The sequence below is a fragment of the Hippoglossus hippoglossus genome, chromosome 20, assembly GCF_009819705.1.
Source record: "Hippoglossus hippoglossus isolate fHipHip1 chromosome 20, fHipHip1.pri, whole genome shotgun sequence".
In the NCBI taxonomy this organism is placed as follows: domain Eukaryota; kingdom Metazoa; phylum Chordata; class Actinopteri; order Pleuronectiformes; family Pleuronectidae; genus Hippoglossus; species Hippoglossus hippoglossus.
In genome coordinates this window covers 11,920,158-11,934,072 of record NC_047170.1, presented here as the reverse complement: position 1 = coordinate 11,934,072, position 13,915 = coordinate 11,920,158, and the positions used below count along the sequence as shown (strand labels likewise).

The following is a 13,915-nucleotide window of genomic DNA, read 5'->3' as shown; positions in this document are numbered from 1 at the left end:
ACTTGTATTTTTATTTATTAAATTAGTATTCAGATGACCCTCTGAGTGGTCTCCATGGCAACCTGGTTGAAGCTCGCGCGCTAACGTTAGATTGTTAGCAGTCATGCTAGCTTTTTAGCAAAGTTGTTTTTATTACTGAGTGAAGATGACGGACGTTTTATCGTTGAAAGAATCCGTGGTGGTGTATTTAGACCGGAGCGGTGGCCTTCAGAAACTGACCGAGGACTGCGAACAGTTCGACGGTGAGCCTGAATCTAAACTGCCCCAATGCTAGTTGCTACAATAAATGCTAAAACATTTAAGCTAGCACTTCCCACTGTGCTAACTCTGCAGACCCCCACCATGTCGAGGCGGTGTACCGGTTCTGCATCTCCGTGAACCCCTCTGATGTGATGGAGGTGGATGCAGTGTTGGGCCACTGTGTTCTGCACGAGCCCCTGAAGGCAACAGCATTGTTTCAGTCTGTATGTGTAAAAGCAAACAGCTAATCCAAACAGCGCACAGCCATCTATTTACCATGTAAACTTCTGTGAGGTTAATTATTTACTTTTTCAAATTCCTTCATTCAGGTTTGCTTCCTGGCCATACAGACTCTTTCGCTTGTTGAGAAAATACACACAGAGAGTCAGGTAGGAACAATACAACAGATAAACTACTGTGTTTAGTTTAATGGGATAGTTCACCCAAAAAGGAAAGTGTTTGAGTCCATAAAACACTTCTGGAGTTTCAGGGGTAAACAGCGTTGCAGCCCAATCAAATACAATTGAAGTAAATGTTGATTTATTCTTTAAACGTAAAAAGCAAAAATAACATGCCTCCATACTGCTCCTGTGGTGTCATCCAAGTGTCCATAAGCTCCGACATTCAAATTTGACTCGAAACAGCGTCATTTACACACCATGTTTTTAGCCTAGGAGGATATCAGAGCACATTTAGGCTAAAAACATGGTGTTCATTTCAAGTCGAATTTGAATGAGAGCACTTTATGGTTTTTTTTCTATTGTTTTATTACGTCTGAAGAAGGAGTCAGCGTTTACTCCGAAGACTCCCTAAAGTGTTTTGTGGACTCAAACACTTTCACCCACCCCTCCATCAACATAGTGGTGAGTAGATAATGAGTGAATCTTCATTTCTGTGGGTTAACTATCCCTTTAAGAGCCTTAATAAGTAGCAGTTAACCCAATGAACCTTACATACCTGCATCTGACTGAACTGGATCATCCTGTTGTAACAGTGACTCATGTGGCTGTTCTCTTTGAGGTGAATGTAATACTGAAATTGACACACCTGCCTCCGTACCCTGAGTACACGTTGGACCTTGGCAGTTTTCCCAGAGGATGTGGCCCCATGAGGCCTGTCTCCATGGAGGGCCTGGTCATTGCCATGACGAGGGTCACGAAATACACCCAGGGGGCCCGGTTCCTCTGCGTTAACGACGACTGCCCCTGCTCTACTGGTACTTTGTTACCTCCGAACCCTCACTACAGATTTCTCTCAGCTTCAAGTAGTACTATTAAGACATATCACACTCAGTCGGATATGTAGTAAAATTGTATGTTTAGATGCACATTTGATTGCATTTCCATGATTCCGGCCGTAGGGTTCCACCACATCCGAGTTCATGCACCCGGAGCCACAGAGTCGGCGACTGTGAGAAACGACTTCAGCTGCATGATGTGCAACTCCCAACTGAAAGAGGATGTGAAGTTCAGAGTTTTGGGAGGTGACAATGGAGTTATTACCAGGAGTGATAACTGGGCAGAAGTAGTGAAAAGAAAACCTGTGTTGTGCTTTTATGTTCTGCATTCATTCATGTGTGTGTCTTTGTGGAGACAGACAAACAGCTGGTGGAGCTGATCCACGTCAAAGCACTGGATGTTCTAAATGGGCATCAGCAAAGCTCACTCAGATACCAGTCTGTCACCCTGTTTCTCAGAGGTAGGTTTACCTGCTCAGACAAAAGTCCACTCTCCACCTACATATAATGTCCTCCAGTCAACATATTTATTGATTTCTTTAAATTAAATCCAAATAAATCTGTTAATTGTAGCATAATGGTCCACATCAGAGTGATATAATTGCAAAACAACAGAAAATACAAATTATAATATAAATAGCTTTTGGGGGGGGGCATATTCCATCCTCTTTTTAATCCATGGATTCTTTGCAGAACACAAGATTGTTTTCTATCCAACTACTGAAGTAAAAAGCCCAGAATTAGTTCATCTCCCTCTGGTGGGGTATAAATATGCATCGCTGACACATGTAGGATACCCTTGGCTGTTTTTGAACCCTACAATAAGCATCCCTGCAGTATGAATAATTTTTCCACAGCATTAAGCTTTTAATCATGTATTAAGCTTTTAATCATCTAAATCTTTTCTTCTAAGTATTTGCAATGGAAACCTCTAGTGTTATGAGGTTTGACAGTTTACTGTATGGCAGCATTGGTATGAAGACTGATGGAAACTGCCCATTAACCAGGCATCTGGTTCAACCATCCATGTCAGGATGCAGCTGCTCTGCTGAGGAGTCCTTGACCAAGCCTGAGCAGCCTCAGAGACCATATCCTGCGATGTACTTAGCCTTTTTTATTTTTGCATTGAACTGAACAAATGCATATTTTGAACTTTACTGGGTTAAAAGACCAAGTTTTTTATTTGCATCTTAAATGAAAACACTGTAATGTTGATTAATATCCTCAAACAGTTTAAAGGGTATTATTTGTTTGTAAAACTCAATTTCTCATTACTTATATTCACTCCCAGTCCTGAATAATGTGGTTGTCATAGCTTGTATTTACACCCAGTCAGATGTATTGAGGTTTGTCATTAATTTTCTCCGGCTTCCTAAATGAGAATAACTTTGGAACACAAACTAAGTGGGGGAGAGTTCAAATAAACAGATTTCCGTGCAGGCAGCCGCACATAGTGCCTCCTAGAGGGATATTAAGTGTTTCTGTCCCCTCTAATAACATTGTCCAGTCAGTACCCCTGAGATCTTAGCAAATCTCAGCACCAGGATTAACATATTCTGTTGACCCAGTCCTGTGGAGGAATTCAATACACAGGGTTCCCGTTACTAAACATATATGCTAATAAGTAGAAGGAACACTCATTAGCTGGCTGTGCATTTCGCACACAGAGAAATCTTTGTTCTTAAGGCCTCGCTCTGTTTCTCTTGGCAGTGGTTTGTAGGTGGCATGCATGTTTCTTCAATAATCGAGGACAACCCCTCTGAGTGTTATTGCTTTGTTTCCCCTACTCACACAGATGAGCTGTGTAACTTGATGAGAATTGGTCGACTCTACAGGGTGCTAGGCATTCCTGCACATGTCCACCAGTGGCCCAACATTACCTGGAGTGTGGAGGCCAATAGCGTCCGACCATGGGAGCCAGAACGTAAGGCAGTAAATAATTTCATATTAAAACCGTCGAGTCTACAGAAATCCCTATCCCAGACATATTGATAACATCTTAACACTATGATATGATTCTGATAATAATTTTCACATCTTATATGCAAAATTGTGCATCGTTGCCACATTGAAATATCTGCCATGTGTCACAATTCTACCTACAGATCTGCATAAAGTCAGTGTCAGGTTCCAAGAGCTGTTGAAAGCCACAGCCTCTTCTCCCTGGAGGTTCTCTGCTATTGTAGCTCACTACTTTGGGTTGGAAGTTTCTCCTCCAGGCTTGTACAACACACTGAAGCTGGGTTTGTTGCTCAGCTTGGTGCAGACCAGAGCAGATGCAAAAGAAACATGTCACAACTTGGATCTCCTCGTCATCACTACTAACACCCTTGTATTAGACAGGTAAAGGAAAGTTAGGTGACTTGAATTATGCCACCAGAGACTTAAATCTTCCGCATTACCCATCACCCTTCGTGTTTGTGCTAGATTGTTGACATACAGTTTGGGTTTGGCCATTCGCGGGGTCAGACATCAGGCCTCAGGGGAGATGTTTGCATCCCTGTCCCGGGACGAACATGGAGCAGGCACTGCCAACATCCATGCTGGTTCTGCCCTGCTAGCCACCGGGGGCATATGCATGGTAGGAGATCTTGGGTGTTACAAGAAGGACAAGTTGGATTCCATCCAGTCAGGTAAAGCACCAAATTGATTAATAAAACACGTTTTGTATTAGCTTAAAGGAGAGGATTCTGTCAGCTTTAAAAACAATGGGTAATTTCTGCCAAATATATTAATTATTGTATATTAATCCTTTGAATTTTCTCAGTTCTGGAGAGCCGCACGGTGTCTGTATTCATCCCAGGAAAGAAATACGGTGAGGATGCTGACCAGCAGCTTTCCTTCCCGCTCCACTGCAGCTTCTGGGCCGTCACAGACCCCTCTCAGCGTTCAGGGCGGACAGACTGTACTGTACTGGGAACAGCAGTGAGTCCAAACACAATATGGTGTCGTATTAGTATTGTATAGCTCACTTAAAACATAATCTCAATGTGGACCAACAGGTCTGAATTCAGATTTCCGTGTAAAATCCCATTCCATTCCACTCAGATGTTGTTGTAGATAGCACATGCAAAACAGGAAATTGAGACAATTTACTTCTGTTGAAGGAAATGCCCTGCCCAGAAAACATGACTTCACAGCAAAGCCCTTGAGAATAATCAATGCTTTGTTTTCCTCTTTTGCAGGGAAGAGGTAGACAGCAAACTCTACAACAATTCTGTAGACCTTTCTTTAGATGTCAAGTTCTTTTCCTATTTATCAATATCATATTAGAACTTTGAAAACATTAGACAACTCTCTGATGCCCAGTCTCTTCTCTGTGAGCAGGAAATGGGTCCCGTACCACTTCAGTTGGCGGACAACTTTGGCCTGGTCATTCGGAGTAGGGATATGATGGGAGAGCAGGCCCTGCTCGCCCAGACTGTCCACACCCTCCAGCAGTCAGTACAGCCTGGAAAACCCCTCTACCCATCCTGCTGGGAGTTCTCCTCTCAAGACTACCAGGAGGTTAACAATCACCAAGTCATTTTTATAAAAATTCACTGTCTTCATTTTAGCGTTTATTCATTTAAGTTGAATTGATATTGCTGTTCTGAATTCTTTATCTTCCAGCTGGTAGCCCACGCTCGGAGTTTACAAGTGGAGCTTAGTCCTGGAGCTGAGAAAATGATCCACGGTTACTATATGGCCAGCCGTAGAGTCAGAACCCAGAGTCAGGGTGTTAAGATATCAGTGGCCTCTATCAAACTACTGTGAGCACTCTTATATATTAATACTTGCTGCTTTAATATTCCATCTTCACTTTTGTGCATTACCAGAGATTATGTAAAGATCAAGAGTCAGTCTGGTGTAATGTAATTTAATATCCACTAGGTGGAGGACTCCTTCATAAGACCATTTTTCTTTTGGCAATGACAGATGTTTACAAACCTTTTCACCACAGTGACCTATTTTATGTAGAAGTAAACCTGTGGACATAAATCTGAATAAATATGTTAAATTGAGTTTTAATTCTAAAATTATTTGCATTACCTGTAACACTTGGTATCAGGTTACCATCCCACGTGATGCAAATTTAAAGTCTACTTTTCATGCAGCATATTACTTGTGCAGCAGTTCATTTAAATGCCACTATTCATGTTTTATTGTAAGGATCTCTTTGGCTGAAGCTCACTGCAAGTTAAGTCTCAGAACACAAGTACTGGAGGAAGACGCTGTCGTCGCTGTGCTACTCTGTGAAAACTCAGTCACTCTCAAGCACGGTACTAAATGATCACTCCACCCTTCCCACAGATTAAACCAACTACAAACACAACATTTCCTCAAAGAGATCTTCCATCACATGTCCCATCATTGAATTTAAGTAATGCTGTTGTGATACAGCGTCTCTTTTGTGAACTTGTCATTAAATTATGAAAATAAGACACCCAACTGAAAGACTGAACATATACAAAGCTCTGTGAGTTCTTTATCCTAGTTGTGATTAGTTGTAAATGGTGGCTGTGTACACTTAATATTTTTTTTAAAGTTTGCCTCCCTCTTCCTCCAGGGGCCTCTGCTCTCATTATTCCACCTGACGCAGTGTTTCCCTGTGACCTGGAAGATGTGGATGGTTTGCACAGAAGAGACATGGCACTGGATATTCTCCACCAGAATATCCTGCGCTTCATTTACGCCTACGCACCAGGAGCAAACAATTACATCACAGAAGAGTAACATCTCTCTAAAGATCCAAAAATACAGGTAAGCAGCACAAGATCCCACAGACTGATTAACCTTAGTGTTCATCCTTTCATTCCATCACAGTTGTATACTCATTAAACAGATACTGGCACACAAAGACATGTTGAATTTAGTGTAGCAATGGTTAAAGAGTTGCTAGAAATAGGTGACCAAAAACATCTAAAATACATAACAGAGAAAGATGTGCATAGAAAAATAACTCAGATCAAGCCCAGGCATTTTTTGCAAACAAGTTTTATTCAGAAATATATTTTCTAATAAATCTCTGCCAAATGGTGATCCATCAGTTCCAGGTACACTGTAAAAGACATGGACAACAGTCAGAGAAATGACAATGAATGATGTGCAAACAGCTAAATGTCAATCGCAACATAAATGTAATGATAAATGATGACAAGTTGACATGGATTGGGAGTTGGTACCTACCTTTGAAATTTGGTTTTCGCATAAACATGTGATCAGTCAACTGGCTCCGTAACCCTGCCAATAAATACAAAATAAATATCAGTTTAATTGGGGGAATAACAACTTTTCTATGGTTTTACATCTTTGTCTTTTAGTTCAATTAGTCACATTCTCAGCAGCCCATTTTGGTCTGATGGGTAAACGGCGATAAGATGAATTCATCATAACTACTTCAAAAACCAGGCATAAACCAGTGAAATGAACATGAGAATACATTTTGGGATGAGATAACACTAGCATTTAGACTTTGGCTCCATTACAGCAGCTGCTTATCTGTTAAAAACGGAAATGAATCCGTTCTATACACAGCACTCAAACATTACATGTTGATGGTCAAGATGGCATTTCCTGTTAAATGTGAAATCCAGAACATGGGACAACAGCGTCACAGGCAGGGTAAAACTATACTTGCAGCTGGTAATTCAGTAGTCACAGTCTCACCACTTTGTTGTCTGACGGGTAAACGGCAAAGTTTGTTAACTCATCACTATTCCAGCTGCAAGAGGTACCAGCTCTCAATGTTAAAAAAAAAAGCATCTGAGAATTGAGCCGTTTTGGTGCAAGTAATAGTTTGGGTTCGGATATAATTTACCAGGTTGGACTAGTTGTGCGTTTTAAGATACAATCATATTGTTTTGTGCAGTATCAATAATTCGCAATGTAAAAAATAACATGCTGTAGTTATGAACTCACCTCCTGATCAGCACAGGATTATATTTCAGGTGCATCTCCAGCCACCACATCATATGATCTGAAGCACCTGAGGGAATAACAGGAAATTACAGGAATGAGATTGACCAAAAAGAAAAATAGTGTTGGGCAGGGTAAATCTAAGGTTGCAGCTGGTAATTCAGTAGTTACAGTCTCACCACTTTGTTGTCTGACGGGTAAACGGCAAAGTTTGTTAACTCATCACTATTCCAGCTGCAAAAGTTGCCATGGCTCACAGTTCAGAAAGATAATAGACTTGAGCCATTTTGCTATTGAGTAAGTTAAACTAGTAATCAGGGTTTTAAGATATTTAACCAGTTTGGATTTATTGAGAAATGCTTTCCAATGCTATTATTCTACAAACTAAATATTTTAAATATAACCATGCTCCAGGAGCATTAAAAAGGATGCACTGTAGTAGGGGACTCACCGCATCAGCACAGGACACAAGGGATTACACCAGGTTCATCCTGTCACCTCATGTAATCAGAGGCAACTGAAGGAAAAACAAAAACAGGAATGGGATTGACCAACTATCACACCATAGGGTTTGGATTAAGCAGGGTGACAATAAAGTTGCAGCTGGTAATTCAGTAGTTACAGTCTCACCACTTTGTTGTCTGACGGGTAAACGGCAAAGTTTGTTAACTCATCACTATTCCAGCTGCAAAAGTTGCCATGGCTCACAGTCCAGAAAGATAATAGACTTGAGCCATTTTGGACTTATCTGCTATTGAGCAAGTTAAACTAAAACTAGTAATCAGGGTTTTAAGATATTTAACCAGTTTGGATTTATTGAGAAATGCTTTCCAATGCTATTATTCTACAAACAAAATATTTTAAATATAACCGTGCTCCAGGAGCATTAAAAAGGACGCACTGTAGTAGGGGACTCACCGCATCAGCACAGGACACAAGGGATTACACCAGGTTCATCCTGTCACCTCATGTAATCAGAGGCAACTGAAGGAAAAACAAAAACAGGAATGGGATTGACCAACTATCACACCATAGGGTTTGGATTAAGCAGGGTGACAATAAAGTTGCAGCTGGTAATTCAGTCGTCACAATCTCACCACTGTGTTGTCTGACGGGTAAACGGCAAAGTTTGTTAACTCATCACTATTCCAGCTGCAAGAGGTACTAGCTCTCAATGTAAAAAAAAAAATATCTAAGAATTGAGCCGTTTTGGTGCAAGTAATAATTTACCAGGTTGGACTAGTTGTGCGTTTTAAGATATAATCATATTGTTTTGTGCAGCACCAATAATCCGCAATGTAAAAAATAACATGCTGTAGTTATGAACTCACCTCCTGATCAGCACAGGATTATACTTCAGGTGCATCTCCAGCCACCACATCATAGGATCTGAAGCACCTGCGGGAATAACAGGAAATTACAGGAATGAGATTGACCAAAAAGAAAAATAGTGTTGGGCAGGGTAAATCTAAGGTTGCAGCTGGTAATTCAGTAGTTACAGTCTCACCACTTTGTTGTCTGACGGGTAAACGGCAAAGTTTGTTAACTCATCACTATTCCAGCTGCAAGAGCGGCCAATGCTCAACGTTCAGAAAAATATCCAAGACTGACCATTTTTTACTTCTCTGCTTCAGAGTTATTTGGTGAAACAAATAATTGGGCTTGGGAATTCTGTCAAAGTTTGACGCATTGAGCATTGCTCTCCAATGCAACTCTACCACAATCATTCAAAAATATAATCATACATGTAGAAACTCACCTCCTGTTTAGCACAGGACACACGCATGATTAAATCAGGTGCATCGCCAGGCACCACACCTTGTAACCTAAATCATCTGAAACGAGAAATTACAGGACTAAGATTAACGTTGGAAAACAATTATCTGCATCTTTTATAAAAAAACATATTGTGCTGCCGTTTCAGTTAGTCACAGTTTCACCACCTTATTGTCTGATGGGTAAACGGCAATAGAGTGAAGTCATTATTCTAGCAGCACAAATTCCCCGTCACCAAAAACACCACATAACCAAAAACTGTCGACCACCTGAGCAATCGCCTTAACATCCACAGAGGGATGACAGGCATTTGCTCATCTGAAGTTTGCCGTGGTGGTCTGACATCTGATACAAAGAATTACTAAGTACCCAGATATCACTGAGCATTTGGACACTTTGGTCATTTATCATTGTGATTGATTTCAAATGTATATTAATACATACCTTTATATTAGCTGACAATGGGCCAGTTATTGCTTGAATCCGCCATTTCCCCCTGCATTCCTATAAAGACAAAAGCCACATGCATATAAAAATCACGATACATTTCCAGTCTTCATATGTTTTCATCCCTAAATGCAGCCACGATTCAAACCCCACAAGTCTGTCACAGTAACTTATCCAAACCTCACAACTAATTGCTCTCAGGAGTCTCGTATTGATTCTCAGCTCGCATGAATAAGAAGTACTGAAGGAATAGCCAATATGGCGAGGACTGATGACTGATCACTCGAAGGTCAGAGGGGACAGTGTAACGCAGCTTGGGAGCAGGGCGGACATCGCAGGTCTGAGGACGGGTTCAACAGCAGGTCACGACCTCTGCCATGACCTCCAGTCCTCAGAAGAGATCATGATGACTTTCCACAGTGAAATAATGGGAAGGGAGGGGGGGGGGGTGGAGGTCGATTCCCTTACCAGCCGCTGTTCTGCTGACCCCTGGACACAGCCAGATACGGTGCTGTGTGAAGCAGTGACACGGGTGTGGGGGGGCGCCTTCCCCCTTTGAACTGTCTCTAAGAATGATTTATTGCGTTACTTCAGGGATGGGACCCGTCTATAGACAGACATCGAAACCGAATCAGTGGGTTAGACTGGTTCTGCATTACACCTGCAACATGGCAGTGTTTTTGAGACAACTTGAGCCCAATTTAAGTTCCTTTTCAAATCCACGGGTTTTTACAGGGCAGTTGCCAAGAGATCAGAGAAATTAACGTGCAATACTGAATTAAATTGATCAACTTTGTTTGAGTGTATTATACCAACATCTTATAGGTTATTACGGCGTTTAAATCATCACGAGAACCACTTCAGATCAGCTGTAACACGCTCTCGTGCTACCCACGTGGCGGACATGCTAACTAGCTTCATGCTAACTGCCTGCAGGCCAGGGTCGGTTTCAAATGGGTTTTTCCGACTTCGCCCGGGAGCACGTTGACGAGTTGCACAATTTAACACACAAACCCCACTCCACCGTGGCCTACCTGCATTACTGGGGATTCATCCCGAAGAGGTCATCGCTCAGCCGGGACGCAGGAGGAAGCACGACCGCTCTCCACCGTGTCTCCGGGACAAGAGGCAGCTCTTCCGGTCCCGGCTCCGGACACTGCGCCGTAGATCTGCGCACTGACGCGTGTGAGGAGCGTCAAACACCTCGCACTATTTATGACGTTTACATTTCAATAAGGAAACCCGCGGATTAATGCATTCACTCCTTTTCATTACCCACAAGTGCCAGCACTGGAATCCGGGTTATTTTATTATATTTATAAAAAGACGTTCAAAATAGACATGGGTCTTTTTTTGACTACAACCTCCCCGATATCCTACAAACTATTAACAATAAATATTTACTGTCCTTCCTCCCATAACATGTTGTGATCTGCCTGCGCATTATGAAATGTATGAATATAAAATATATAAACTTAATCATTCCAAATTAGTTGTTGCCAAAATGTTGAAATGTTTCATGTGTGAGGTTTATTTTCTTATTATTTACGCCATGAAAATAGCTGTTGTTGATTTCTAGAAATATGGGTAGCCTGATTATTGTTGGATTTCTTTTTCAAACTCGTTGTTGTCAAAGTGTAAGCCCAGCTGAAGCTGAAACAATATGTTCTACATACATTTAATCATCTATCTGTATAATATGCTTTCTTTTCTCGTTTAAGGCATTGGATCTCTATCAGACTAAAGAATACTAAAGAATACTCTTTAGTCAGTATTTATGCTGCAAATTAATGTTGTGCTTTCACCTATTAAAACCTGAGTCTAGCCTGTAACTGAGTATACGTACAGCAACCAATGACCACAAGAGTAAACTTAAATTGTCAGATAAAAATAATAATAATAATAATAATATGTCCTGACAAATGCGGATCATATATTATTTAAATAAATATAAATTGTATTATTTTCTTTTTAATAGCATAAACAGGTCGGGTCGACTGGGGCGTTTTTCATAGATTTTCTTTTCTTTCTTTTTTTTTCAATCATCGTCAAAGACCTTCGGAGACTCGTCTTCTCTTTCACCGAGGTCATTTATTCACAAACACATTTACAAGCATGCGTGTAAAAATGAGCCGGAACATGAGCTGGAGAGCCTCCATTGTTGACTCTCGCTGACAGACCACTTCACATGACAGATGTTAAGTTATTCACACATGCATTTAGTGCAAATGTTTTCAACTCAAAGTGCACAGCTCAAGCATGACGGACTCGTTACCCCGCGGAATTTCTGCAGATGATCGCGACATGTATGGAACTGCACGATGCAGGGCCAAACAGGGATCAGCCAAAATAACAACAACAAAATGTAAAATGCCTTCTTTTGAAAAAAAAAAAAATATACAATAAAAATTCACAAGTAATATATTAATTTACAACGTCTTCCTACTGGTAGGGCTTGTGTGGGGGGGAGTGAATTCAGGTGAAGGATAATTGTTCTACAGTCAGTGGACACATGATGAGGCCCGAAACAGCATCAACTCATGCAAATGTGAAACTGCTCCACGCAAGTGATTTATTTCTTGGAGGTGGACGATGATGGACCTTGATTCTCTGACTCTGAGGAGCGTGTGTTGTTCAGGAACTGTCCGGAGGCACCGACGTACAGTCTGGAGCGCATCGGCCATTTCTGCAAAGACATTTCATATGTTAGTAAAAGAGAAATGGATATATACAGTATATATCTCAAATAGGCCCAAACAGGCCAGTGAGGAGGATGTTGCATGCATAGAAGAAATTACTATTTAAGTCACATATAAGATAAGAATAATAAGTTTTCCTTTTTCAGATCTACTAAAATAATTTCGAAACTAAATAAATGCTGAATACACAATCTGACACATAAAACCAATGTAACAAACCTAAATTACGATTATCATTATGATGGTTGTTATTATTGTTGTTTTCATTATTACTGACCTTCACTGGGTGCAGGTAGCCATCACCCTTCAATGAGTGTAACGCCTCTGTTTGTTTTGTGCTCTCTCCCTCCTCCGCACCTTCCTCCTGCAGTGTCCGAGTCAAATGGGCAATATATGTGGTGGCCAGTATCAACACGTCGAGTTTGGACAGCTTGGTGTCCGGCGGCACCGACGGCAAAGTCCTCTGCAGCTCCAGGAACGCGTTCCTCAGCGTCTGCACTCGGCTCCTCTCCCGAGCCGCGTTCGCCGCCGCCGGCCGCCCCCTGCCGCCGAGGCCGCCGAGGCCGCCGCCGCCGCTGCAGCCTCCCTGGAGCACCCTGGCCCGCTGGAGCTCCCGGCGACCACCGTCCGGACTGGGGCTTGAGCTGGGACTCGACGCGGGGCTTTCGTCCGCCACCGTCCCGGAGCAAGTGCCGCTGTCCATTCGGAGCGTCTGTCTTCCCACCATCAGAGTGCGATTAAAGACCTGAAAGTTAGATATCAGAAGTTAGTTTTAATAGTTTAACCTGCATGGCACGATTTATATGAATTTAAGTTCAAACTGACAAAGAGTAATTTAGATATAACACATTATTTATTTAGGATATTTTCAGTCATTAACCTTCTGTTCTCTTAAACTTAACCCTTTAACCTATAGCCTACTGTAATCTACAATTGTATATGTAAGTTATTGTATTTGTGTATTTATTAAACCATAACTTAAGTTGTCTTTTTTGAGATGTTTGTTGTCAAATTGCAGGCTGATCCAAACAGACAACTCCTCTACACTTAATCTCCTTACAAACCTTTGACAATCCGCATGACAACAGATATTTATCCACAGTTCCAGCAAATACAACAGAATTGGTGCTGATGGCTCGGTGACATGTCAGAGTCCCTGCAGCCAGGCGGTTGTAGCCCTGCACAAACTGGTGGGATCTCTGTAATATAGAGTTTACCTCTGGTGTTTCTCAACGTCTGGAGAAACGACATGAAGGCGATCCAAAGAGGGCTTCGATGGGGCAGAGAACTGGCTCTTCAACGCGGAACAGTCCCAGTCGACGTCCAGCTTATCCTTAAATAAAGTGGCGCGTCTGCAGAGAAGGCGCGCAACGCTCCCTCCTGTGCGCGCATCCAAACACTTCACCTGTGTGCGTAGAAGTCTCAGGAGCCCTTAATTTATTGGATACACAAAGCGGCGGACGAGTATTTCCCTCCGACCTAATTAATCACTCCCTCCTGAAGGAGAAGTCCGCTCCTTTCCCCCTCTCCCAACTTATTTCTGAGGGCAGCAGAGGCTCGTTTTCGACGCCAGAGGCACAACTCCCTTTTTCCTCGAACGCTGAAATGTGGTAGAGCC

General features: G+C 41.9%; 2 protein-coding genes and 1 long non-coding RNA gene across 4 annotated transcripts; 1 reads left to right on the top strand and 2 right to left on the bottom strand.

The window, feature by feature from the left end:
- Positions 1 to 34: 34 nt before the first annotated feature.
- Positions 35 to 12,825, top strand: mcmdc2 (minichromosome maintenance domain containing 2). The gene is made up of 15 exons (XM_034571980.1): positions 35 to 242; positions 334 to 464; positions 570 to 629; positions 1,261 to 1,456; positions 1,601 to 1,723; positions 1,837 to 1,938; positions 3,273 to 3,401; positions 3,583 to 3,820; positions 3,905 to 4,110; positions 4,245 to 4,402; positions 4,805 to 4,984; positions 5,090 to 5,229; positions 5,630 to 5,739; positions 6,027 to 6,220; positions 12,668 to 12,825. Exons 1-14 carry the CDS (start codon positions 146 to 148, stop codon positions 6,191 to 6,193), a joined length of 2,037 nt encoding a protein of 678 aa, XP_034427871.1. The 5' UTR covers positions 35 to 145; the 3' UTR covers positions 6,194 to 6,220; positions 12,668 to 12,825.
- LOC117753719 lies at positions 6,431 to 10,795 on the bottom strand. 2 transcript variants are annotated; one of them, XR_004612301.1, is made up of 8 exons: positions 10,633 to 10,795; positions 9,596 to 9,655; positions 9,135 to 9,210; positions 8,294 to 8,359; positions 7,827 to 7,892; positions 7,379 to 7,445; positions 6,647 to 6,700; positions 6,431 to 6,518 (listed from the first exon to the last, which is right to left on the bottom strand). It is a non-coding gene; the product is annotated as an uncharacterized LOC117753719 (long non-coding RNA). The 2 variants fall into 2 exon arrangements; XR_004612300.1 differs by lacking the exon at positions 9,596 to 9,655 and having other exon boundaries at positions 9,135 to 9,201.
- Positions 11,679 to 13,651, bottom strand: LOC117753718 (transcription factor 24-like). Its single transcript, XM_034571990.1, has 3 exons — positions 13,515 to 13,651; positions 12,575 to 13,042; positions 11,679 to 12,284 (listed from the first exon to the last, which is right to left on the bottom strand). Exons 2-3 carry the CDS (start codon positions 13,022 to 13,024, stop codon positions 12,171 to 12,173), a joined length of 564 nt encoding a protein of 187 aa, XP_034427881.1. The 5' UTR covers positions 13,025 to 13,042; positions 13,515 to 13,651; the 3' UTR covers positions 11,679 to 12,170.
- Positions 13,652 to 13,915: the final 264 nt, after the last annotated feature.

Coding starts and splice junctions, on each gene's coding strand:
- LOC117753718 (XM_034571990.1), bottom strand. CDS start 13,024: ATGGTGGGAAGACAGACGCTCCGAATGGACAGCGGCACTTGCTCCGGG. Junction 12,285..12,574: donor GCTACCTGCACCCAGTGAAG/GTCAGTAATAAT, acceptor ATGTCTTTGCAG/AAATGGCCGATGCGCTCCAG.
- mcmdc2 (XM_034571980.1), top strand. CDS start 146: ATGACGGACGTTTTATCGTTGAAAGAATCCGTGGTGGTGTATTTAGAC. Junction 465..569: donor CAACAGCATTGTTTCAGTCT/GTATGTGTAAAA, acceptor TCCTTCATTCAG/GTTTGCTTCCTGGCCATACA. Junction 1,724..1,836: donor GAAGTTCAGAGTTTTGGGAG/GTGACAATGGAG, acceptor TTGTGGAGACAG/ACAAACAGCTGGTGGAGCTG.